Source organism: Hippoglossus stenolepis, chromosome 6 (genome assembly GCF_022539355.2).
Source record: "Hippoglossus stenolepis isolate QCI-W04-F060 chromosome 6, HSTE1.2, whole genome shotgun sequence".
NCBI lineage: Eukaryota > Metazoa > Chordata > Actinopteri > Pleuronectiformes > Pleuronectidae > Hippoglossus > Hippoglossus stenolepis.
In genome coordinates, this window is record NC_061488.1 from 2,068,291 (window position 1) to 2,095,790 (window position 27,500).

General features: G+C 43.4%; 1 protein-coding gene across 3 annotated transcripts in view; it reads left to right on the top strand.

The window, feature by feature from the left end:
* Positions 1–21,046, top strand: part of gripap1 (GRIP1 associated protein 1) — a 22,260-nt gene extending 1,214 nt beyond the window's left edge. Inside the window, exons 2-29 of one of the 3 annotated variants that reach the window (XM_047340314.1) lie at positions 516–582; positions 1,470–1,531; positions 1,630–1,656; positions 1,845–1,952; positions 2,170–2,332; positions 2,517–2,674; positions 2,845–2,884; positions 4,142–4,308; positions 4,852–4,899; positions 5,024–5,055; positions 5,655–5,702; positions 5,834–5,933; positions 6,350–6,427; positions 6,984–7,076; positions 8,261–8,395; positions 8,642–8,737; positions 8,935–9,045; positions 9,226–9,327; positions 9,514–9,627; positions 10,014–10,091; positions 11,890–11,985; positions 12,499–12,555; positions 12,780–12,879; positions 14,528–14,658; positions 16,238–16,354; positions 16,440–16,533; positions 18,393–18,592; positions 18,781–21,046. In XM_047340314.1, coding sequence (XP_047196270.1) covers positions 516–582; positions 1,470–1,531; positions 1,630–1,656; positions 1,845–1,952; positions 2,170–2,332; positions 2,517–2,674; positions 2,845–2,884; positions 4,142–4,308; positions 4,852–4,899; positions 5,024–5,055; positions 5,655–5,702; positions 5,834–5,933; positions 6,350–6,427; positions 6,984–7,076; positions 8,261–8,395; positions 8,642–8,737; positions 8,935–9,045; positions 9,226–9,327; positions 9,514–9,627; positions 10,014–10,091; positions 11,890–11,985; positions 12,499–12,555; positions 12,780–12,879; positions 14,528–14,658; positions 16,238–16,354; positions 16,440–16,533; positions 18,393–18,592; positions 18,781–18,861 — 2,703 coding nt within the window. In that variant the 3' untranslated portion in view covers positions 18,862–21,046. The remainder of the gene's footprint in view (positions 1–515; positions 583–1,469; positions 1,532–1,629; positions 1,657–1,844; positions 1,953–2,169; positions 2,333–2,516; positions 2,675–2,844; positions 2,885–4,141; positions 4,309–4,851; positions 4,900–5,023; positions 5,056–5,654; positions 5,703–5,833; positions 5,934–6,349; positions 6,428–6,983; positions 7,077–8,260; positions 8,396–8,641; positions 8,738–8,934; positions 9,046–9,225; positions 9,328–9,513; positions 9,628–10,013; positions 10,092–11,889; positions 11,986–12,498; positions 12,556–12,779; positions 12,880–14,527; positions 14,659–16,237; positions 16,355–16,439; positions 16,534–18,392; positions 18,593–18,780) is intronic. The other 2 variants (XM_047340316.1, XM_047340315.1) reach the window with 2 other exon arrangements.
* The last annotated feature ends 6,454 nt before the right edge of the window (positions 21,047–27,500 follow it).

The following is a 27,500-nucleotide window of genomic DNA, read 5'->3' on the forward strand; positions in this document are numbered from 1 at the left end:
CTGACTGTGTCCCACTCACTGAACTGAAATCATGATCCTCTGCTTCCTGGAGCAGTAACAAATCGATTCTTCATATTTTCAAAGTTTCCTGCAGAACATTGGAGATAAACTCTGGTTTTTAATAACTTATTTTTAACTGATCTACAGTTCAGCTTCACTCTTGAATACACATATTATACTGTATTTACCTGGATGAGTCCTGATACTAATCATTATCACTGACTCTGTTTGTTACATCACATTACATTTCATTCAGCTGGTGCTTTTATCCAAGAGACTTACAATAAGTGCATCAACCATGAGGGTACAAACCCAGATAAACAAGAATCATGCTCTCATGTTCGTCTCTGCAGAACTATACTGCAGCGAAAAGAGAGGTCATTAAACACGTGGAAGAGTGATGATGATATAATGTGTGTGTGTGTGTGTGTGTGTGTGTGTGTGTGTGTGTGTGTGTGTGTGTGTGTGTGTGTGTGTGTGTGTGTGTGTGTGTGTGTGTGTGTGTGTGTGTGCAGGCTCAGCTGTTGGAGCTGCGGACTCAGAACTATCAGCTGTCTGATGATCTCAGGAAGAACACGACAGGTAAAATACGTCTCTGTTTTCTGATGATGATGTTTTATTTAGATATTTCAGTTGAATCTGTCGAGAGTAAAAGAGCTTAACACAAATTAGACTGAACGTTCTCACTGTGAATATTCTGCACCAATTTTCTGTCTGTTTAGTTTTTGTTATTATTTCCCTTTTTATTACACAGAAACTTGATCATGAAAAATGAACAGTTTTTATCAGCGGCCTGTTGTTGTTTTACTCAGTTGCAGCACCACCTATAGGACGATTCATTGGTGTTTTATTTCTATTCAGAGATTGAGCTTGTTCCAAATCCTCAGTGTGAAATGAGAAAACAGTATTTGTTCCTCCTGCTGTACCCAGGCCTGTCATGAAAAAGATCTGATTAAAAAACAGTTGATAATAAAGTTATTAAAATGAATAAAGTAAAAGGCAACGAGAGAAAATGTGAATCAAGACTTTTAACTGATGTGAAGAGACAGTTAAGCCTGAAAATTAATGTTTATTTAAATACAGATATCATGTTCCAGACTCTTACAGTAAACCCTGCATATGAGGTTAAAATCTGTTTTATTTTTCTACAGTGAAATTGTAAAAATCAAACACTTAATTCTGTTTCCTTTCTAAATGATAAAACCACAGTTTACGCCACAGGAACACAAAATGAGGACATTACAGCATTTTAGAGTAGAAACAGGAACATGTCAGTGAATTCTGCTCTTGCTGGAGAAATGTGTGAACTGATGCATTGAATTGGTTTATTAGAGTCTGTGTGTGGAGAAGAAATATAAAACAATTCATGTATTTATTGTGTTTTTTTGAATCTCTTAAATTTTTGAATTCCTTGAGTTCATTAAAACGTTGGTGCTCAGTTCTTCTCATGTGGCTGATGTGTGTTTCAGAGCTGAACGCCGTCCGTCAGAAGAATGTGGTTCTGGAAAGAGATTTTGTCAAAGCACAGAAGGTAACAAACATTTTATTAGTATCAATACTTCTGTGATAAAGATGTGGATTTTATTTTTGAACCTGATCCCTCGTTGATTTACTTGTGCTTTTTTTCAGGCTCTGAATAAGAGCAAGAAAGCTCAGGTGAGTCTTCCTCGTCACCATGGTTACCTCAAGTTTACGCTGATCAGCAGCATTATAATAATAAGTTATATAAAATCATTTTAAACCTTTAAATGTTTGAGGTGAAGGGTTTTTATTCTTCTCTTGTTGTCCACTCACTGATTTCTGCTGTCGTCTCTGTACTCACACACGACGTCGTTGTTCTGCAGGAGGTGGAAGCTCTGCTGAGCGAGAACGAGATGCTTCAAGGGAAACTTCACAGTCAGGAGGAAGATTTCAGACTCCAGAACAGCACGTTGATGACAGAACTGTCCAAGGTAAACCCACGACTCTGTGTCGGGCTTCACATTCATATGATTCTATGCATTTAATAAGTGAGAATGGACATAGCAGGCGAAACAAGATAAGACCATTAGATGATGGGGAATAAATGAGATGTCTCTCTTCTACTAGAAAAGGCAAATGCTTTGGTAGAAGGTTGATGGTTATAATAGAAGCAGGTCAGTAAGTTTTACATCATTTTTCTTCCTCCAGCTGTGTACACAGATCGAACAGCTGGAACAGGAGAACCAGGAGCTGAAGGAGGGAGGAGGAGCCTCTGCAAACACTGCCCCTCCAAACCCCGCCTCCTGTCCTGTTGATGGAGAACTGCTCCGCCTCCAGGCCGAAAACTCCACCCTCCAGAAGAAAATGAAAGGTGTGTGTTACAGTTAAATATATTATCAATAACTACATAAGTCTATCGTCTCTCATACATTAACATACAAAGCTCAGTTGTGACATTGGTAAATGACCTTTACTGTGACCAGCCACCAGGGGGCGATCCAGATGTTTCAGTCATTTTACAGTACTTGTAATACTGAGATGTGATTCCCCTCCAGCCCTCCAGGAGCGCTATGACAAAGAGCTGCCACAGAGACCGGGCAACCAAAGCGCTACCTCAGAGACGGACGGGTCAGCCGGCGCCAACGGCGTCTCTGATGTCACAGGGAGAGGGGAGGAGCCAGGAGCAGAGGGAACCAATGAGAGACTGGAGCAGGTGATTGACAGTTTCTGAGTTTTTTTTTAACCTGCAGCTATAAATATTTTGCTGTTTTAAAAAAGTAGCTCTTAAATCGTTCCAGTTTAACCAGATTTTATTTCTCAAATTTAAATAAACCTGTATTTAAATGTTTAATTGGCTTTTGTTTCCCGGTCTTGTGTTTGCAGACAGAGGCTCAGCTGCAACAAACAGAGAAACAGCTCCATGGTGAGTTTCTTTATTTTAATTTGGACAGAATTTCCCCATAAAAATAAAAAACTCTTCTATTTTCATGTGACATTCAGTGAAGCTCTGCTCTGATGGAAATAGATATTTTATTTTACTTTAATTCGTCTTATATGAGAGTCAAAGTATGAAGATTTAACCATGAGAAGAGCCACAGAGCAGTAAAACATCTGGATTTCACATGAAGTCCTGTAAGTAACAATGAACTTTGCTTTGTGCTGACGTGACTTTATTCTCTTCAAGCCTTCAATAAACTCTCTGATCAGATTTATTTAAAAAGACTTCACTGACTATTGCTTCTTATTTTATATTATTTTAACCTATTAAGACCTAAGACTGAATAATAAACTCTTAAACCTTTTAAAACGACCTCCTAAATCCTGAGGGGTTTCTTAAGACCTGACAGAATTACCAACCTTTATAAAAACTTCTCAAAAAACTTCTCAGCCTCTGAAGCAGATGGAGACTTGTAATACAAACATTTGATGGCTTCAAGGCTTAAAGGTGCACGTCACCATAAATTCTCAGATTCTGACCTCTGACCCTTTTCCTCGTCTTTCACGTGTTGCCCTCTCAGTGCAGCTGATTCCGCTTCTCCTTAATGTTTTTTTTATTATTGATGTTTGGTTTTTATTTGAGAATTTACGGTGAAGCCGCAGCTTGTGTTGATTCAAGCGTAGAGCAGCTAGCCGCTCAGGGCAGACACACACTACAAGCTGATGCTAATGAACGTTAGCAAACAAAGGTAATGAGGATTTTCACCCTAATGCACGAGTCACTTGTTTTCTGGCAAAGCTGCAAAAACTGGTTTACACACGTCGAAGAATATTTCTGCAGTTTAAGACTACTGCAGCCAGCCATCAGGGGGCGATCAAGACTCTTTGGCTTCACTTTTAGCAGCTGTCAAGTCTTTCATCTTTATTTAAAGTCCACGGCGGGAACAAACACACAAACACACAAAAAGAAACAAACAATCTTTAATGTCTCTTAAAAATTGCACGAACTGATACAAAAGTTGGAAAATAGCAGAGGTCAGATAAACGCAGTGTCAGTGAACGCACCCTGATAAACAGGTACGTCATCATTTGACTTTAACTTTGCAGCTCGATCAGAAAATACCTGATCTCAACCCCCTTCCCCTCAGAGAAAACCTCTCAGACCCCGTGTAGAGTCAGGAGCTCGTGTAGTGTGTGTCTGGCCTAACAGACTGCCCCCTGCTGTGTGCGGCGCCCCCTTTAGGCCTGTCAGAGAAGAGCGTAGAGAAGATTGTAGCTAAGCAGGCAGCGCTAGGCTGGTCGGCTGCTCTCTGTCCAATAACTCACTGCTTTGGACCAGAGCTGGAGATGGCACTGAACACTGAGCAGGAGGAGAAGAGGCTGCTGAAGGAGCAGATCCACCACCTGGAGGTACAGACACACAACCTGACACACAACCTGACACACAACCTGACACACAACCTGACACACACCTGACACACAACCTGACACAGCACTCACTGAGCAGGAGAACGTAGACGCTGCCTTTCAGCTGGAGTCATGTTTGATCTTGATATTTGATAAATATGTTTATACTGTAGGTGATTACTTCAGTGTGTAGGAGAAATTATAATTTATACAAAATCCTTTCCTCAGATTAAACCATGTGTTTGTGTTGTTGATATTTCCATTTCATTTGGACTCTGCGTGTAAATATATGTTAGTTGGTGTGAAGGTGAAGTTTCGTGTTTAACAACATTTGTCTCCTTCAATGTTCACATCTCACCACATAGTAATAAACATGAGTAAATATATTTATGACATTATACTGACACGTGTTTCTATTCTTCATGAGACGTTCAGGAAACATCTGTAAACTGTAGCTCAGCGTGAGACATTCAGGAAACATCTGTAAACTGCAGCTGTTTCTCTGTTATAAACTTGAATCATAGTCTGTCTCCTTTCTGTCTGCAGGCATCCAAACAGTCTGAAATCACCAAACTGCAGGAAGAGATTACAAAGGTAAATATCTCACAGGATCAATCAGTGATTCACTTGTTGGTTGATTGATTGATTGAACCACGGGAAACGCAGCCTTGAATTCTGACTTCCTGTCTCTCTCTCCGTCCGTCTGTCCGTCCTCCAGCTTTCTGACAAGTTGAAGAAGAAGCAGGAGAGGTGAGACACCTTCAGATTAACTTCACAGTAATGTTGGGGGGGCGTTCGGACCTGATCTGAACAGATTATCTGTCACATGATCCTGATGTGTGAGCAGTTTACAGACATATAGTCTCTCCAATTTAGAATCGAGAAGAAACCCTCAATAGCCGATGAGAGTAAGCTGACCGGGAAACAACTGGATGTTGACTTAATTGTGCTCATGTTGGTTAATTCTGTGAACACGTTCCCCAAATAGTCGTTCACTGATTGTAATCGAGTTAAATGTTATAATAAATGTGATATTGATTTGAAGTGATATCGCCCTAAGTACGAGTGTTTGTTTCCTGTGTCCTGTCACAAACAATCACAACCAGCTGAGGACGCTGCCAGTCTGTCTCCGTGTCTGTTTTCATTCTGAAGTCATTTGATCACCCAAGTCTGTCGTTATGTCTGTGGTCTTCCAACTTCTTAAAATCTGTTGAGACTGTAAAATCCTGTGTGCAGCAGATGTAACTAAATCACTGTCAGCGTCACTCTGTTTACTCACAGTTTGAATCTGAACTTCATCCAGGACGTAAATAAAACCACCGGTGAACAGATTGTTTGTCTTTGTGCAGTTTTCAGCGTCTGCAGGGGGAAAAGGAGGCTCTGTACAACGACAGCAGGTCAGAAACTAAACACTACCGTTACCGTGACAACTGTCACCGCAGCAGTGACGAGCTGCGACGTCCATGATTGTTGTTTTCAGTTTGTTGTTCGTCGGGTTGAGCTGTTGTTGGTTTTTTTTTCTCTGCAGGACAAAGATCGATGAGATCAACCAGAGGAAAGAAGAGGATCTGAAGACTCTAAACGTCCGCATCCAGAAACTACAGTCAGATGTCATGGCAGCCAATCAGGTGAGATCTCACACTTTGACCTTTACTGAGGGGGTCACAGTCAAACTTTATATCCAGTTTGAGGTCACATCTTTACGGTTTTCACAGTATATTTGAGGCAGATGAAGGATTTTAGTCGTCGGACGTCTGGATCTTAAGTTTTCAGAGGAATGAGCCGAGCAGCTCGACTCGCAGCCGCTCAGAGACGTGTCAGAGAATAAACTGATTTTTAACTTGAAGCTATTCAGTGTTTTTACTTAAACCATCAACACTGAAGGAATCCTAACCAGGAGGAGCTGACTGCACTGAAGACTACATCTCCCATCATCCCTCACTGCTTCACCACGTCAACTGACCCTGTCTGTAGTTATTGCTCTGACTGAGACGGACTTGAAACGTTTATATGTTGCGACTGACAGATGTGTTTTCCTGTTTAGATCTCAACGGAGCTCAGAGAGCAGCTGCAGAGCAAAGAGAGGGAGCATGAACTGGCCGTGCACATTCTGAGAGACCAGGTAACACACACACACACACACACACACACACACACACACACATGGTTGTGTATCTACACAGTTCACTACACCAGTCTTAGATCCGAGCGACGTTCTGTCTGTCTCTTCTCTATGAAAATATTTCTCTGCCAAAATGAATCAAACTTGAAAAAAATCGTTTCATATTCACCGAGAGCTGTTTTCAAAGGGCGGAAGGATTTTAAAAACATGTTTGTGTGGAGCAGACGCAGCTCAGTGGTACAGATTCAATTTTCTTATCAAAAACTTTATATGACAGAAAATCAGTTTTTCGATTTGACTTTGGCAGAGGAATCGTCTGGTGTTTGTTTCTCTGTCTGTTGCTTTATCTGCATCTCTGACCTGCTCTCTTCTTCTCTCAACCTCCTCCTCTCTTCGTTGTCTTCTTCCTTTTCTTTGACCTTTGTTTGGTTCTTTTCTTTGTGTCTTTATTTGTTTTTCTTGCTTTCTCTTTACTCTCTTGCTTCCCTTTTCTGTGCGTTTTTTTTCTGTCCCCTTGCCTCTGCTGCCCCCTGCCTGCGGCTCGCTGGTGCTACAGGTAGCCAATCAGAGTGCAGTCAGTCAGGAGCAGGTGGACAACATCCTGCAAGAGAACGATGCTCTGAGGACAAACCTAGCAGCTCTAGAACAGGTAATTAATCTGGAAAACGTCACCTGAACGTTGGGCCTAAACAGTGTTCAGTGGAGCAACCTGTTAGAACGAGTCATGAACCGAGAGAACATTACACAGAACCCTAATACGTCACCACCGAGTTGTTCTGTGAGCAGTAGTACACGTTAAGAACATAAATATTTAAAAGGCAACACAATAAAACAACAACAAAACAGGAATAAAAACATAGAACATTTGGAAACTGAATCTTAGAACAACCCTGTGAGGACTAAACCCTCAGAAAGCTCAGAGAACCCTCATCTAGAACACCACACATTATCCAGTTTCTCAACAGCAACCCCAACATCGGAACTCTCATCAGTTTAAGAACCCTATCAAGAACCTACCAGTTCGATCACAGTTCTTAGCACTGGTCAGAATTTCCTTGTGCCCAGAACAGCTAGAACCTCCAGAAACACTTCTTCTAGAACCATCTTTACATTAACAGAATGGCCTTTAAGTCAGTACCGTTCTCAGTAAGGAACTATAACCTGTCTCACAGGAGAACAGAGCTCTGAGGACTGACTTGTGTGCTTTTCAACAGGTAACTCTATCTTCAGCTTTAACTAGAACCCTTGTGTAGAACCTTACCTGTAGATTGATAGTGTGAAGCTAATTTAGAACCTTTTTAGAACCCCCCCCCCCTCATTAAAAATGTGTTGAAGCTTTAGAAACGTAACGCTGAGTTGGCTGCGGATTTGATCGAACAGAAACCACATCTTTAGTCACGACCCATCACTGTGTAGTTAATTGATGACTTCTTGATGATAACCTTAACGAGAACCCTCATCCAGAACCTCAGTTCCTTAACAGTAACCCTGAATCCTCCACCTCATTCATCTCCGTCTGCTGCTCTGAGGAACTCTTTTCCAGCCAATGAGCTCCTCAGGACTCTTGGAACCTTATTGTGAGAACCATAACAGAACCTGCTTCATGTTGGTGTGACTCTACTGCCACCTACTGGCCTCTACATTCATTCTGTGTCCTTTACCGCCCCCTGCTGTTACTTTATTGTTCTTTACACATCTCTTCCTGAGTGTTTTGGCGTCACCTGAGGTCAACCGTGTTCCACCGTCTCTTTAGAACATAACGTAACACACGTGTTGGTTATAATCTCTGGTTCTGCACTGATGTTTAAATATAGTTTTTGGAATCGCGTTTAGATCCAGACGGTGAAAACGCAGGAGATGAATCTGATGCGTGAGCAGCAGGAGGCGCTGACGAGCGAGCTGCAGCAAAGACGCGCTGAACAGGAGAGTATGTTAGCTCAGAGAGACGACCTGGACTCCCAGCTGCAGGTAATACACGTGTGTGTGCACACAAACACACACAAACACACACAAACACACAACGATGGAACGATTTTTTAGATTTGGTGATATAAACGAGGACGTTAGAGAATAAAACAATTTACTTTTCAACCTCGAAAATGAAATATTCTCCGTCATCTTCATCCACACGTGTGTTCAGTGTTAAATGTCAAATGAGCTGCTGCAGAGCGATTGAAATTATACTGAAACGTGTTTGTTTCTTTTCTTCTTCAGGAGTCGAGTTTTGCAAACAGGAAGTTGTTGGAGCAGTTAACAGAAGAAGGACAAGAGAAGGATAAACTGCTGAGAGACCTGGACGAGGCCAAGAAGGTACACACACACACACACACACACACACACACACACACACACACACACACACACACACACACACACACAGAATGCAAATCCATCAACAGGACATACAAGCACACAAAGATACACAAACACAATAAACCTTTAAGGTCAAAAACACTAATGTTCGTGTGTGTGTGTGTGTGTGTGTGTGTGTGTGTGTGTGTTTGCAGACGGCAGAGAAGAGGAAGTCCATGTTGGATGACATGGCCATTCAGCTGAGCCAGGAGAAGTCCGACCACAAGGAGGCGCTGTCAGACCTCAAACTGCAGCACGAGAAGGAGGTGGGACACTAAACGAGCCCTGAGGGAGAAGCTTCTGCTTAGTTTTCTTATTTATCACTCGCTGTTTTCTGTTTCAGTCTGTTTCCTTTCTTTTGTAATCTTAATAATGTTTTTAATGTTTAATCTTAATAATCTCTTTCTCTTTTCTCCTCTTTTCTCCTCTTTTCTCCTCCCTCGCAGGTTCTGGGGGTGAGGGCTCGGTATGAGAAGGAGCTCAGAGGACTCCACGAAGATAAGAATCGCTCCGAGGAGGAGATCAGACAGCAGCTAAGAGATGAGAAGGTAAAGAGGGAGGAAGAAAAAGACTGGGGGGTTGGGGGAGAAAAGAAAGTCTCCCAGGGTGAGGAGGTGAAAGATGTCGTGGGGGAGGAGAGGTGGAAAGGAATGAGGAAATAGGGGAAGGCAGGAGGAGGAGACGCAGTGGCTCATTACACGTTTGATGATTATTATTAACATTTGTGTTTTCAGGCTCGTACCAAAGAGCTGGAGGGGCTTCAGCCGAAGGTGGAGGAGTTACAGGCTCAGGTTCAGTCCATGGAGGGAACCAAAGGATGGTTCGAGAGACGACTCAAGGAGGCTGAGGTCAGTGTGACACCAGCCAATCAGCTGCTTAAACCATTAAGACCTAAGGTGCCCATTAAAATAACATCCTCTAAAACCTGAGAGGTTTTTGAAGAACTGACAGAATTACTGTAGTGTGTTGTGGGCAAATCTCAAAAACTAAAAAAATGTACATTTTTCAAATAACTTATGTGTGAGAGGAAACGGCCAAAAGACGTCCTGGAAGATCTCCAGACATTTATTAATGTGATCGTTTTATTTGACTGCTTTTCGCCTGTTTGTGTGTCTTTGTGTGTGTGTGTGTGTGTGTGTGTGTGTGTGTGTGTGTGTGTGTGTGTGTGTGTGTGTGTGTGTGTGTGTGTGTGTGTGTGTGTGTGTGTGTGTGTGTGTGTGTGTGTGTGTGGCAGGAGAACATAGAGAAGAACTCGCTCGAACATCAGGAGGAGATCAAACAGCTGCAGAAAGACCACACACTTCAGCTGGAGGTACACACACACACACACACACGGTTTTATGTTTCAGAGTCTCATCTTTGTGTAATATATATATGTGTGTTGTATAGAAGAAGAGTATGTTAGTAAGTGTGTGTTAATAGATGCAGTGTGTGTGTGTGTGAGATTAATGTGGTCCAGCTCTAATTTAACGTGTGTCTAATGAACGTGTAGTTGTCTCCATGGTAACACGGAGGTTAAATGGTGTTAAGAGGGGATCAGAGTGGAGGAGGCTCGTGTTGGAGTTCACTTCACCTCGGCTCCTTGTTCCCAGTGACGCTCGTTACGAGGTTCTGGACTCGTCGTCCTCAAGATGAATCTGTGACGATGATGAAGAACCGAAACATCTCAGGATAAAAACACATGAAGCCACATTTAGACCAAAAGTAACTGGTACTTTTAGTATTGGAATTTTTTTCAAGGAACTAAAAGGTTCCTTCAGTTTGTTGAGATAAGACCATCAACAACAGACACATCAAGCTGTTACTGGTTCCTGTGGTGGAAACACAGTTAAAGCTTCAGAATCACGAGCCTGACTTCGCGCTCCTACAAAGATAAAACGAACCCTTATCACGGTCACCATTAGAGTCTGTGCACCCGCCGTGCATCTTGGGAAATGTCAGCGTGGCTGTAACGAGTCCTTTCAGCCAATCAGATAAGCAGCTTGACTCGTTCTCTTGTGCTCCTCTGAAATCCTGCAGGGAGCGACTGTTTCCTCCGAGACCGACTTCACTGATTGCTCTGTGTGTGCGTGCGTGAGATTGTGCGTGCGTGCGTGCGAGCGTGCGTGCGTGCTTGTGTTATCTGTGTGATAACAGCCTCGTACTAAGGGCAGACAGAGGAAACTTAATAGGAAAAGTTAATTAATGATGGAAGAAGTCTAATTAGCGGGCAGGTCGGCCACTGGGTGCGTACTCTGTGTGTTGTGGGTTCGAGTTTCGCTGGTTTCCCGGGTGTTGAGGAGTTGGGTTGTAGAGCAGGTCGTCCACTGGTTAGAAGGTCGAGGATCTGATGGCTTCATCAGTTCTTTACTTTACTTCCTGTTATCAGCTGCTTTTATAATCATTATTTTATCTGAAAATCGTAATAAATAATAATGGGCTGTAATTCCCCCACCTTCACACTTTGGCAGATGTGATGATGAAGCAGATATTAAATGTCATTCTATTATTTTATTATTATAAAAGCTCTTTGCTCTTAAACCTCAGATTTAACTTGGTGAGTTTGCAGATACGTGACTTTGATGCTCGATCACTGAACAGGAAGGTGTGTGTGTGTGTGTGTGTGTGTGTGTGTGTGTGTGTGTGTGTGTGTGTGTGTGTGTGTGTGTGTGTGTGTGTGTGTGTGTGTGTGTGTGTGTTGTTTCCCACAGTTCTACAGTGTTTTCTCTCCGTCAGGTCTGAGGCTGCAGCCTGTGTGCGTCTTAATGTAGATTTTGAGTCGTATTAATTAGCAACTGAGGATTAGAGGAGAATTAAACGCAGGTTTTTTTGTAAATTAATCCCTCGGTCGGATGGATTAAGGATGACGGGGTATCACTGAAGCTGGAGCTTGTTTAAAATACTTATTTTACCTTCGTCCACCAGGAGAGCAGAGAGAGCGATGGAAGAAAAGTTTCTGATGAGGAGGGGGGGGGGTCACACAATACTGTCGTTAAGTTCCTGCAGATTGTTGAACTCCTGGTTTCACTGTGTTCCTTCTGTGTGTGTGTGTGTGTGTGTGTGTGTGTGTGTGTGTGTGTGTGTGTGTGTGTGTGTGTGTGTGTGTGTGTGTGTGTGTGTGTGTCCTGCAGGAGAAGCAGTCAGAGATGGAGGGACTGAACCAGCAGCTGGTGGAGGTGGAGAAACAGAGGGAAGAACACGGCGACACCATCGGAAAACTCAAACAGGTGCCGGCTGATGTGTTTTCTTCTCGTCGTCAAACTGATGCACACTCTAGGTTATTCAGGCTCCGCCCACACTGATACCTCCGCCCACAACTTCACGTCAAGCAGAAAAGAACAAGACGAAGCAAACAAGCTACAGTTCGGACTTACTGTCCAGTAACAACAACACCACGTCCACATCTGTCCTGCCTCCTTTTCGCTGTCGAGTGAAAAGTGCATTTCTCACTGACGTCCACACTGAGAATGGCGAGTTGGTTGTTTCTTATAGCTAGCAGCTAGGTGCAGCTCCGGTTGCTGGTGTGTGACAGATGTCGTAAAGCGTGTTGTAATGTTCCAGCATACTACACCAGAGTTACATTGTGTAGTTTCAGGCCTCCGGGGGGCGCTGTGGATAATGACAGACACATCATTCTCCCTATTATGCGTTTGTGAAGCATCAAAATGATTTTGAAGCTGTTATTTTAAGGTGTAAAAACGAAGTCATGTTGCTGTAACCTTTTGTTTCTGACTCTGCAGGAGATCAAGGACACTGTGGACGGTCAGAGGATCTTGGAGAAGAAGGGAAGTGCAGCGGTGAGTTGGTATAATAACGTTTATCAGACTGATGAAGATAAAGAGACAACGGACGGACGGACACATGAACAGACAAACGGGAGGATTTGAATAGAGATGAGAGGAAGAGAATATAATGTGCAGAGTAATTTAAGAGCAGGCGTGCATGAAAAATGATAATTAGAAAGTAAATCCCTGACTGTGCGTGTGTGTGTCTGTGTAACTGTGTGTGTGTGTGTGTGTAGCTGAAGGATTTGAAGCGGCAGCTGCAGCTGGAGAGGAAGCGAGCGGACAAACTGCAGGAGCGACTTCAGGAGATACTGACCAACAGCAAGACAAGGACAGGTACATACACACGCTCACACCTGGTGACACCTGAATCCTGTATCTCTCAGCCCCTGAAACAGAAACACAAACTGAATATGACTCAACATCACAAGCTCAATTCCCAAAACATTCAGCTCAGTTAAAGTTAATGGGTTAATTTAGATTTTTAAAGATATTAATGAACATTAGAAGAAACTGGGGACAAAGTCCTGAACATGTTCCAACATCACCTCAGCTCTCGGTTGATGGATTTTAAATCTGTGGAGATTTTAAAAACATCAAAATTAAATGGTTGCTTGTAACTGTTTTTGTTCTTGTCCTCCTCCAGTGTCAGATTTAGATTTTCTCTCTGTCACTGACAAAACTGTGTTGAACTCAGACCTTAAAACACGAGATGACAAACGTTAAGTTCTCATCACAGACACAACAGAGTTTTCCAGCAGCTTATTGATCTGCTCACTGTCGATGAAGCCGAACCTGAAGTGACTCAGAAACTAAAAGAGAGAGTGTTTAAATCTTCTGACTGGAGGGTGTTCCCCTTTAACTGCTCTACTGTGTGTGTGTGTGTGGGGGGGTGTGTGTCTGTGTGTGTCTGTGTGTGTGTGTGTGTGTGTGTGTGTGTCCTAAGTGGTTGAGATGTGATTGTTATGTGAGCGATGGGTCCGATAATCAGCGGCGTGCTAACCCTGCGTCAGGAGGTTCTGGCTCAGCCCGGAACCTTCTGCTCAATATTTAATGCAGCGCTCTGATTCCCAGAGCTGAGGTGGACACACTGGCGTCTGCTGGCAACACACACACACACACACACACACACACACACACACACACACACACACACACACACACACACACACACACACACACACACACACACACACACACACACATGCACCTGCAGTCACTCACTCTCTGTTTGCCTGCTTTAAATTTCTTTTTCTTTTTTTGGGACTTTTCTTTATTCAGTCAGTCGTTCAGACAATGTCTTTACTCATTTTTATGTACACACACACACACAGACACACACAGACACAGACCCACACTGGGAGCAGGGCAGTCCTCAGCATCATGTATAATCTATGAGTAGTGATGAATGTTTAAAAGGCTCTTCTGCACAAACCTGAGAATCAGACATTTTAAAGTAGCCTACTTATGTCTCTGCCCGCTCCCAGCACCTGCCTTAAAGGGACGGTCCACTTAGTTATTTCAGCCAGTCGTCCTCCTATCCTATTGTTGAATCCTCGCCACTGGCGCATGTAACGCAAATAACCACAAAAGATATCATGTGCGAATAGCACAAGTAGCAACATTGAAAAAATCCCTTTGCACTTGATCCACTAATGGACGAACTCAAATCTTCGCTCTGAACAGGCTCAATAATCCCTTTGAAATCATGGATCATCTTCAAAACCTCGTGGCTTCATCAGAACTTCCCTTTAAACCAGGAGACAATCCCTTTAAAACTGGTTTATTAAAGCCAGTATAAGGTCTGACAGACACAGGGCCGTCCCCTTTAAGACAGTGAAACATATGAAACAGCCTTTAACAGCTTTTTATTCATACCAATAAATACCAACGCCCGACTCAGGACAGCTTTTATAAATCGGTCCAACAGATAAATACTGGTGCGGTTTGTATTTTCCTGATCCTGGTCTATTGTGTGTCTCAGGTCTGGAGGAGCTGGTCCTCTCGGAGATCAACAGTCCCAGTCGGACCCAGCAGACCGGAGACTCGTCCTCCGTCTCCTCCTTCTCCTACAGAGACATGATGAAGGAGGCTCAGCCGACCAGTCAGAACAAGGTGGGTGGATACACAGTCAGATCGGAGCGTCATCAAAGTGCTGCACAGACCTGGAGGAGTCTGTTAATTCACTGTGTGAAACGATAACTGTGATTTTTGAAAATATGCTTATTTCCCCCACGTCTTTGGGTAAAAACGATTGACGGGGGAAGAAACCTTTTGATTTTTGAAATCTTTACTGAGCCAGAACAGTAAATCCTGCAACTCCAAACCAGCTGCTGCAGTTTGATACCACAGATCAATCATCCGCATCAAAGTAGGAACACATTATGATTTGATTTCTACAGAAACAGAGCTTTTTGTGAAAGAGTCAGATCTGTTTTCTCTCAACACAAACAGACTTTATATATTGCTGCTGTTGAAAGGCACCGGACTCCAATGACCAAAACAGTAGATTCACATCACAGAACTCTGGAGCAGCTGCTCCACCCCCGCCTCCATCAGGTCGTGTTATTGTGACTTTCAGCGAAGGAAAAAGCATTTAAATCATTTACTGAACTCATTAACTGAGGTGCAGAAGAAAATCTCACTCGAAAACCTCAACTTCTAAAACATGGTTTTCTAAACGGAGCGAACAGAACGTTTACAAAAACATAAATGACATGAAATAAAAACATTTGACTCAATAACGAACTGTTGATCCGACCTGAAGGACAAACCCCTGCACATTTTAGAGAAAGTGAATCTAATCTCTAATGTGCACCTGCACCAAGATGTCATGTTTTGATTTGTTGGTGGAACCCGTGTGGCTCCTGTAAACTCCCATCATCTGTGGTGTGTTCCCTCCACCCAGCTGTTACCACGGTGACGTGGTGACGAAGGCTGAACCGTAATATCCCATCATCCTCCGCATCAGATAACAGATCTAAATGTTTCATTATATTTTCTTTCTGAAGAGTCTTTGAAATTTCTCTGCAGCTATTTTTGAATCCTTTTCCTTGTCACCACGGTGTCGTGTGTGTGTGTGTGTGTGTGTGTGTGTGTGTGTGTGTGTGTGTGTGTGTGTGTGTGTGTGTGTGTGTGTGTGTGTGTGTGTGTGTGTGTGTGTGTGTGTGTGTGTGTGTGTGTGTGTGTGTGTGTGTGTTCCTATTGATAGAAACACTGTAAATAGAGCTGACAGCTTTGGTTTATGTAACTGTCGAAACGTGAAACCCAGAGTCCAGCGTCAAGTCCGTGTGCTGTGGCAGTTCGGTCGTCGTTAGCAACAGCATCACATGACTCAGGGTGTGATGAGACGGAGCTGAGTTTGAATCTTATTTCAGACTCTATCACATAAACTGTTCTTTTCTATGTGTGAGTCAAATAGACCATAAAGCACCGTATGCATTGGGGCATGAATATCCGGTGATTGACAGCTTGTACCGTTCAGGTGTAGGTGGGCGTGCACTGTCCTCGAACTCTGTCAGGCTCCACCCCCCGAATAGGGTTACTTCTGGTTTCAAAAAACCAAGATGGCGCTGGAGAAAATTATCTCTATCTGTATAGAAAATATTCAGGAAGGTTCATAATTCTGTTGTCATGACAACACGATGTTTACCAGCCTGTGTTGATCTTTACTGACGTCGTCTCTCTGTCTCAGTCCGGAGGAGGAAGCCCTCAGTCTCAGCGTCCGGCTGAATTATCTGACGACGAGGTCGGAGAGTTGTTCCAGCGTCTCGCTGAGGTTCAGCAGGAGAAATGGATGCTGGAGGAGAAGGTAAACTCTTTACAGACTAAACTGTCAGATAGATGATAAACTGATTAGTAGCTCATCAGTCGTTCTTTGGTTTGTTTGTCTTCAGGTGAAACATCTGGAGGTGAGCTGTTCGTCGATGGCGGAGGACATCTGCAGGAAGAGCGCCATCATAGAGACATATGTGATGGACAGCCGCATAGGTAACACACACACACACACACACAGTTGTATTTACGCTCAGACGTGTCTGAATGAACAAATCACTGCAGCAGCTTCAACAGGAGGCTGTTAGATCAGCTGTCCACATACTTCTGGCCACATAATGAAATGATGAATGGGATGTTCGCTCGGCGCTGACAGTAAACATCGTCTGCTGGAGCTGAACGCTCCTCAGAGTCAACGAGAAGTCTGCTGAAACAGCAACTGAGAATTTAATCTATCTGCTTCGTGTCCAGAGGGAGGAGTGTTCAGCTTTTCACTGAGACACGAGCGGGAGGAAGAAAATATGTTTTACAAAAGAAAAAGGAGAAGAAGAAGAAACGAGCGACAAAAAGAAGACGAGAGGAGATGATGATCAATCTGTATTTATAACTTCTGAGCTTTATGGAGTCCAGAAATGAGAACTGACGAACTCACAGTGTGAACAGGAGCTGCTGATGTGCCCTGAAGCAAGGCAGCAACCCTCCAACTGCTCAACAGTGTTGCCTAGCAACCCGTCAGCAGCGACTGACACTGTCCTAACGATGTGTTAATGACACAAACACAAACACACTGAGTCCAAATCTGTAGCAGATTAGATTTACCATTATAACAGTGTTAATGAGAGAGGGAGAGAGAGAGAGAGAGGGAGAGAGAGAGAGTGAGGGGTGGGGGGGGAGTTAAACCAGTCAAACATGAAATTAAAAACAGCAGGAGAGAGAAAAACAGGGAAAGTAGGAAACAGGAGATGACAGAAGAAAGGATGGAAGAAGCGAGGAGAAATAATGGAAGAGGAGAAGATAATGGGGAGGTGAGGAGAGAATGGAGAGGATGAGGTAGGAGGACAGGAGAGGTTGGACGAATGAAGAAAGGGAAGAGATGATTAGGGATGAGGCGAATAGAGGAAAGATGATGGAGAGATGAGTAGATGTTGGAGGGAGGAGGGGAGGAGATGATTGTGGAGGAAGAGAAGAGAAAAGATAGATGAGGGAGAAGGAGATGAAATAATGGAAGAGGAGGGAAAGAAGAAAGGAGAAAGAGAGAATATGAGGAGAGGATGATGGGGAAGAAAGGATGGAGCACGAGTGAGAGGATGAAGGAGGAAGACAGGAGAGGTTGGATGAGAGGAGAAAGGATGCAGGATGAGAGAAGGACAGAAGAAGGGATGGAAAGGAAAGGAGAGAGATGAGGGGAGTAGAGGATGATGGTGGTGGGAGGGAGGATGGAGGAGGAGATGAAAGAGGAGGAGACTGAGCACAACTTTTCACTTTGATTCAGTTTTTTCACAAATCTTTGACCTCCGACCTCTGCAGTGTTTATACTAACGACGAATTCTTTAAGACAGAAACGAGACAGAACTTCATCAGTCTGACGAATAAAGAGAATCTGATCACGTTCATATTCTAAATATTTTGCCGTCGTTTTCGGACAGTGGGAGGAAGAGAAGTGAGAAAAGATCCTGCCGGATCAGGAAGTGATATTTGATCACATGACCCTGGAGACTCATTCTGATGTCAGGTGTGAACTGAAGACGTGTGATTGGACGCTTCATGAATCCATGAAGGAAATAAACTGATTGATTGAGGAAACGTTTTCTCTGTTGCTTCACACCTTCGCTCCTCCTGCAGCGATCGTTGTGTTGCAGGTTTTTGCGTTGTGCAGCACTTTGTAAATATTCAGTGTGTTTGCTGCGGAGCGTTAACGGCGTGAAGAGACTTTAAACGTCTCAGAGCGACGTTAAAAAACGACCATAAAAGGTGTTAAAGTGAATCAGCTGCAGAAACACTGCAGCTTTATTATCTGTCCCTCTGTCGATTCCACTGGAGCTGTCCACTAACTCCTCGTGTCCTCGTCCAATCAGATGTGTCGGGCAGCGCCGTCGGAGGTCACGGAGGTCACGGAGGTCACGGAGGCCACGGAGGCTTCCAGGGAGAGAGAGGAGGTCTGGGTTCTGTCCTCAGAGACCTGGTGAAGCCGGGAGACGAGAACCTGAGAGAGATGAACAAGAAGCTGCAGAACATGCTGGAGGAACAACTGACCAAGAACATGCACCTGCAGAAGGTAACGCACCAACTCTGCCATTGTTACATATCATTACTATCAATGTCTTATATTTATAAACAGAGACGTATATATCTTATATATGGATAAAAGTCCAATTACGTTATAACAGTTTACAAAGTCTGAAAACTGTCAGTGACTGAACATCAAGACAAATCTATTGAATATTAATGATCGTCTCTCTGCAGGACCTGGAGGTTTTGTCCCAGGAATTAGTCCGTCTCAGCAAAGAGACCAGTCCTGGAGGTGGTGCAGCCGGGTCGGGATGAGACTATCACCTGAGTCTACCCGTCCGTTCCCTTTCCTCTCACTACTGTTGCTCTTCAAGGTGTGGGCTGGGCTCAGACTAACACCTGGAACCAGCATTTATTTCTTTCCAATTCCCGAGCCTGAGACCTGCTGTGGGCTGGGACTACTGTCTGGAGCTGTTAGTGCAACACTTCAGTCTGTCTGCTGGGCTCTGACTAAATGCTGGAATGTGTTCGTGTTTCTCAATGAGGAGAGAGAACAGTAAGAAACTAAAGACACAGAGGGAATGGAAACAAGAAACATTGGGTTCAGCTCATTTATGTTGCTGTTGAATGTACTGTAATTAGACTGTACCACTCTGTTGTGTCCTGGCTATAACCTGGAAACCACATTGTAACTGTATATTTGACTGTACATTTTAGCTTTTGCTGGTTTCTTATGTCTGTTGGGTCCTGGCTATGTCCTGGAACACACCAGCCTGATATCTCAACTGACTGATTATTGTTTTCAATGTGCAGTAACTCTGTTGTGATCTGGCTATTTCCTGGGCTTCCTGTCGGCACCAAAATAATCAATATACTTTACTGGAAAAAACCTGGGGTCAGTCTATGCCCTGGGTTGACTTAGACTATATCTGAAGTGGTCGGTTCCTCTTTCTGCCGCATCTCACGAGCTTCAGCAGCAGATTTCGTTTTCTCAGATGCGAGACTCCTCGGTTCTTATCATTGCGACGTAAAGTTTCCTGTGTGGATCATGTGATCATGATGAAATCAATGGCATCACAACTGAGCCCAGATCAGCTGCAGGTGAAGAACATGAGATGAGGCTGAAAGATCAAGTAAGAGAAGCTTTTAATGGAGAAGTTAGAGTTCAGGTTTGGTTTTGCATGTGACTATGTCCTGGGCGTCAGTAATGCACGCAGCTTACACACACTCCGAGTCGGAAACGTGACTCAGCTGATTTGACCTGTTCTTCACTTTAACCACTGAAAGTGATGGTGGTCAGTTTGTGTCTGGCTGTGGCTACTTCCTGGACTCTCACACACAGAGACTCCTGTGTCTGTGGAGCTTTTACATCACAGCCTCGTGAAGCCATTTCGCTTCCCCTCTTATTTATTACTCTTCTAACTGGGATGTAAAATGTCTCTGAACCGTTCAGATACTTTATTCAAAATCTGTCGTGAATTTATCGATTAATTTAAAGCAAGAAAAAATCACGTCTCATGTTTTTAAATCAAAATTAGAAAAAACATAAACATTGGATCAGTTTAATTACTGGATCGTTTAGTTTCAAAAGATTGTCGCTCGTGATGTAAAATGTCTCATTTAAAAAAACTCAATGACTATTTGTGTGTTTGTTGTTCAGCCTTTTGTCTCCGGGGGCGTGTCTCTGCCTTGAATTACATGAACTCTAATTTATCTTGCACTGGAAACTTTCTGTGTTTATTTCCATCCTGAGACAAAATGTTGAGATTCAAACTCTCGGCTTCGGATGTTTTTCTGGTTATTTCCCCCCCCCGTCGGGCTGCGTCTAATTCCTGCTTGAAGCAACGTATTATTTTGACTCCATCTTTAAATCTGCATCTGTTTTGTGGGATTTAAAAAAACAACTGAACTTGAACTTTAAAAATGACAAACACTTCCTGTCTCTTCAGCTTTTATTCTCTGACTCGGGAACGTTATCTTTTAGTTGTTTTTTTTAATGTTTGCTACATGGCCTCTAACTATGTCCTGGATTACACCAGGGCTCAGACTATGTCCTGGACGTTATGCCTGTGTCTGTTGTGGAGACTCGTTATGAAAACCAATTGTTGTTGTTGCAGCTTTAAACATATTTTTACGGATTTAACTCACAAAATAACTGGAAATATTTGAAGAAATTAAAAAACGTTTTACTCTTTGATTTTGGTCTGAAAAATTCAATGTTTGATGTAAATATACAACATCGTAAAATCAGAAAGTGGTCGAGCTGCACTGAAAACAAATCGTTCTCTCTCTTCACTGCTCTGACTGAACGGGATCAGTCTATGTGCTGGGCAGTGACTCGGCCTGTTGCTCTGTTGTATTGTTTGTAACAGCTGGAATCTGTATATAATGTAAACGCTGACACATGACTTCTAACTGTATAAGAATCAGCTGATCTATTTATGAGAATGATGATGCTAATTATTCTTAATGATGAGAAAATATAAAATGTCGTCGAAGACGTTGACGTGTCTGTTTTTCTTTTCATCTTAATTACATGAACTGATCGTTTCCATATGTAGAAAATTTTAAATATGTTTAATCTGCAACTGTGAAGCTTTAAATATTTAAAATAGATCATTAATAAATTATTTTGCATTAAAATGAAGTGAAATAATCAAAAGACAGATATGCGTCTTAGTTTTATTCCCTTGATCTTATTTCTTTTTGTCGTTTTCCTTCCAATTCGTGTTTTTATTCTGAAATTCTGGTATTTTTCGTGCGTCTGTAACGAGCTACTTCCTGGAACATGTGACACACATGTAATGGACATGTACGGGACAGAAAATGTTACAGAGCAAAGAGTTCACGTCTTATGTTGGGATATGTCTATGTCCTGGACAACGCACAGGGAGGTTAGGTGATTTCAGTTCGATGAAGTTAACTCTTAAATCTGCTAAAATCTGAAAGAGGTTCGTTAGTTTAGTTTAGTTGAAACTTCAGCTTCTGCACAAACTCGTGATGAAACAAACTCAAAAAGACAAACTTCTCCTCGTCCATCCTTCCCACAATCCTCTCTGGGCTTTTTTTTCAGAATAAAACTCTTTCTCTTCTCAAGAAGCTGGTGATGGAGGTCGAGTTTGGGGCCGTCAGCGGGGGAGACGCCACCTCGCTCAGCGCTAATTAGCTGTCGGGCACTTCCTGTCCCACAGAGGAGGACGGATTAGAAGAGGTGACCGCTCGCCGCTGACGGGGTCCGTCTTAATGAGATAGCGTCTGATTGGCTGGAGCCGAGGGTTAATTGAAGGGAAGGAAGCGATGAGTTCGTTCAAACGTGGTTTTAATTAAAAGGACGTCTCAGAGGGAGGGAGGCCGTCTGTCTCTCTATCTGTCTCTCTCTCTATTTGTCTCTCTGTCCATCCACCTGTCTGTCTTACATAAATCCATCAGATAAATAATTAAATCAAACTTTAAACATTTTGTGACAAGTGAAGAGAGGAAGAAGAAATCTGAGAGGAGGAAGGAGAGAAATGGAAGAAGGGGTTGAAAAGAGGGGACAGAAAGAGGAGAACAGGGGGGACAGGAAAAAGAAAATGATGAGGGGGGAGGTTAAAGGGAGAGGAGGAGGTGAATGAAATGTTAGGAGGGGGTGAGAGGAAAGAGGAGATTAAAAGAGAGAAGGATGGAGTTCATATGAGAGGAGGTGTAACTGTATCAGACGGAGAGGCAGAAGAAAACGATGGGAGGAGGTGAAGGGTGAGGAGGAGGTGAAGGAGGAGGAGAGACCGTTGATGTGTTGGTGAAACAACATGATTTTTATTCATGTGTTTTAACTCTGACTCTTTACAACGGATCAGGTGTAACAGACGAGTCAAAGATTTAAAACATGTCCTGTTTCCAAACACATCTTTATTTTATCTTATCTTATCCGAACAGCCAATGATACTTATTCTAAAAAAGTTATTAAAACTTTCTTGTCATGTCCAGCTCCAGCTCTGTTGCTAGGCGACAGCGGTAAGGACGGAGCGAGCTGGTGACGCCAATCACGGAAATCCTCCACAGACCAGACGTCTCACTTCATTTTGAGCTAAATGTGACGCTGCTTTAACGTTTGAAACTCGCCCTCTGCTGGTCATTCCAGGAACAGGAACCTTTGGGGCGGAGCTTGCAGCAGTGAAGAGTTTTATTTCAGTCAATCTTGACAAATATTTGTCTGTTTCTTCTTTCGTCTCGTGTGTCGTAAACACACAAATAAAATTAAAACTGTTTTCACGTTTGTTTGACCTTCACTTCCTGTGCATTTACGTATTTGACGTTAAATTTAGGGTCATGGACGCGTCAACGAGCGACTTCACACGTACAGGAGGACGGACGTGAGGGTGATGATGTAACGGGGGCTCTCAATCGCCCCGGGAAACCAGAGGGTTACCACGGCAATCCCAACATCCCAGAGAGAGAGAGAGAGAGAGAGAGAATGGGTAAGTCGAGTTACAGAGTTTTAAAAATTCACGAGTTTTCTTCTGCAGCAGTCGCCTAAATATAGATGTGTGTGTGTGTGTGTGTGTGTGTGTGTGTGTGTGTGTGTGTGTGTGTGTGTGTGTGTGTGTGTGTGAGTGTGAGTGAGAGTGTGTGTGAGAGAGTGTGTGTGTGAAATGACAGAAACCGTCCCTTTGTCTTCACAACAGAAACCAACTGTCCGACAACACGCCTCCTGAAAGGAAACACCAGAGAACATTAAAAACGTCACTAAAAAGAGACAGTGAACGCATCACAGAGCGAGACAGTGAAGGCAGCATCCCAACATGAGAGAAGAAAGTACAAACAGTGAACACACCACAGAAGAGACCCACAAGTGGACGGGTGGACAGCGGACGCATCATCGGACAAACTGCAACGCTAGAGACAACGACGGACACAGCATCAGGGAGGACATTAAACACATCACCAAGGAGGAGGACAGTGAATGCATCATTTGAGAGGACAGTGATGCATCATTTGAGAGGACAGTGAATGCATCACTGGACAGGACAGTGAATGCATCGCTGGAGAGGACAGTGAATGCATCATTTGAGAGGACAGTGAATGCATCATTTGAGAGGACAGTGAATGCATCACTGGACAGGACAGTGAATGCATCATTTGAGAGGACAGTGAATGCATCATTTGAGAGGACAGTGAATGCATCACTGGACAGGACAGTGAATGCATCATTTGAGAGGACAGTGAATGCATCATTTGAGAGGACAGTGAATGCATCACTGGAGAGGACAGTGAATGCATCACTGGAGAGGACAGTGAATGCATCACTGGAGAGGACAGTGAATGCATCATTTGAGAGGACAGTGAATGCATCATTTGAGAGGACAGTGAATGCATCACTGGAGAGGACAGTGAATGCATCACTGGAGAGGACAGTGAATGCATCACTGGAGAGGACAGTGAATGCATCACTGGAGAGGACAGTGAATGCATCACTGGAGAGGACAGTGAACGCATCACTGTATTATCTTCTCTTGTGTCGTTTTGTTGTTCATTGTTGTTTCTCTGTTGCCAAACTTTACACTCGCCGCCTTAAACAGACTTAAGTTATAGCTGAGTGCTCACAACACACACACACCCACACACACCCACCCACACACACCCACACACACACACACACACACACACACACACACACACACACACACACACACACTCGGAGCAGTGTGGCCCCAGAGGCCTCACAGTATTGATTGGACTCTCAGTGTGTGTAATGAGAGCCGCTGCGTTTGCTTTTAGCTTCAGAGTGGGAGGAGAGAGATGTGGCACTGCGGCAAGACACACACACACACACACACACACACACACACACACACACACACACACACACACACACACACACACACACACACATGTACAGTGAGAGATGTACATGTCTTTATATAGACACACTGAGCAGTGTGGGAGGTTGTAATTGAGACGGAACAGCCTGAGGCCTGATTACACCTCCACTCGTTTATGTCTCTTTCTTTCTTTCTGTCGTTTGACTTCATCACTTTCTTCTTTCATTTCTTTTTACCTGATTCTCTCTTTTCTTCACTCTGTTGTTGTTGTTGTTGTTGTTGTTGTTGTTCAGTTGCTTCGACTCGTTCTCTTCACACAAAGTGTTTATTCAAACGAATGATGAAGTTGATCAGGTTGTTTTTCACTGATGATGATCAGAATCAGACTGTTGGTTTAGCAGCAGCACATTTAAAGAAGATGATATTAAATCTGCTGTGACGGACGTGAACGTTACAAATTATTATAAAATATTGATCTGCTGCAGATCAACTCCGCTGTTCATCACGTTTTGAATTCATCGCTGAGCCGACTGATCTGTCAGGTTAATAAATGAGACATTTTCGGTCTCAGGAATCGTGGGAAATCAAACCGTCACTTTTTAACATTAAATGCAACATGTGTTAAAATATCTCAGATACAAACGCTGCCGTCTTCTGCTGATGACGTCATTTATAGATTTTTTGTAGTTTGCACACGCACACACACACACACACACACACACACACACTGTTTGTGCCGGCGGGTGAAACAACCTGAGACAACGTGGTCGTGTATGAAGCCTTTACTTCACGTGTGTGTGTGTGTGTGTGTGTGTGTGTGTGTGTGTGTGTGTGTGTGTGTGTGTGTGTGTGTGTGTGTGTGTGTGTGTGTGTGTCTGACTCTTACTCTTGATATGCGGAGTGAATGTGAAAGTGCAGAGGAGCAGGTTTTGTGGATAATCTCTCTTCTTTATTATTCATCCGATCACGTGCGTTCACGATCACGTATGTGAGCGAGTGCACGGTATAGAATATTTACTGAAGTCTTTGACTTCATGAATAATGCGGCGCTCCGCTCTGCTGCAGGGTCGATCGCGCTCTTGGTCAATTAAGGTCATGAAATTATTTATTTAAAGTGACACTGGATCTCCTGCAGCAGCGCCCCCTGCAGGCACAGCTGCTGAGCTCGCGCCGTCTGGGCGACGTCACTGACTTGATATAATGTTCCTCATGACACCAGTCGTTCTGTCGCGGGGACAAAAACACAAAAGTGTTCAAAAGTTTTCACATTTAAAAAGTTTTCCTGCTGAAGAACTTTTTAATGTGTGTTTCTACGTCTACGCAACCGACTGATCTATGATTAGATTTCTACTCTTAAACTTTCGTTTTCGACAAGTAGAAAACATCTTGTAAAGAACCAGTAGAAACCAGTTGACTTGGAGCCAACTCACTTTATATCGTCTCCACAAGGTGGCACTGATGTTTCCTTTCATGGAGACATGTTGACTATATGAAAAGTATGTTATTAACATATGCTAACATATAAAACTATAAACTGACCATTAATTATAGTTGAGTTTCTGTTGTGGAGATTTGTGTAGGACATTTTTTACGTCACTCTTCTGTGTTTTGTAGACGATATAAATTATATTAGAATATTTATCTAAAAGTTATTTATGAGTCTGAAACATTAATGACAAAAATAATCGATGTGAAAACATGTTTTGAGGTTGTGTTGACGTTAGGTTGTGTGAGTGTGAGTGTTTTGTCGCTCTGTTGTGTGTTCAGACTGAACCAGACTGACCTGATGACCAGGTCATAGAACCACTGTCTACCCCCCTCCCCCTGTTTCTGATATGTGATCTGATTGGTTCTAATGAGACCTCATTATTGCGGCAGGATCAGGTTCCTCTGATAAAAAATTCTCCTCCTGGCAGAAACTCGGAAAACCCCCAGAGGAAGCCGTCATCGAAAGAAACGGTGCAAAGAATCACGGGTCGGTTTCCGTCGGGTCGTCGGCTTCAGAACTCGAGTTTAAATAGTCATTAGAAAAACAAACAGCAGCTTTTGAACCATTAAAAGAAGAAAGACAAGAGCTCATATTTACTGATCAGTTTTCTGTCTGATAAATTTGTATCATCGATAACTCGTCGTCACATTAAAGATCAATAAACATGAAGCTTTTCTACGTTGAGCTTCGATACTAAGAACCAATCACTGACGACTCGTCAAACTGACTCTGGGGACGAAGCCAAAGCTCGGAGACGCTGAGTGATGCACAGATAAGGACGACGGGTGGAGTGACAGACACACACTGAACATAATGAACCCGTGGCACCTGAACGCCTCGCGGACAAATCCACCAACAAGACAAGTGATCACAGAATCAAACTGACGGCTCGTTTAGTGGCTCGTTACCGACGCACCTACCTGGACTTTAAATAACTATTTAATAAAATACATTTTCACACAAACAAAATGACAGTTCACAACCACCTTCCTTCTTTCTCTCCTCTCCGCTCACCTCAACCGACCTTCGCCTCCCGCTCATCTCCAATCTGTGCGAGCGGCGAGGCGAATAAAACACGTGCTTCCTGTGGCGAGGGAAATCGCAGCGTGGCTTTTTGTGGAGTTGAACTTTGGTGTTTTTGTTTACGGCTCATCGACACCGGTGTCGACTCTTATCACTACGCACACTTATACACTCTTATTATATTTATCATAAGGAAAAGAATTCTGATCTCAGATCTGATCAATAAAAGATTCACAGACGGGATCACGTGACCTCAGGAACAAACAGTCGCTCTGAACAGGTCGATGAGGTGAGGAGAGGACAGATGGACAGGTGAGACCACAGGTAACACACACACACACGCACACACACACACACACACACACACACACACACACACACACACACACACACACACACACACACACACACACACACACACACACACACACTCGTCACGTGTGATCATGTTGCTGTGGTGTGTGACAGACCGATACAAAGAGCGGATCAGGAGGGCAGACAGGTGGAACTGCAGACAGGTTTCAGGTTTCAACAGGACAAAGTTTCCACAAACACAGAGACGGACAGAGGACGACAGACGGACGTGTCCCGACGTCCTCACCCTCTGTACATGTGACACCTCAGAATAACACTGAGACTCA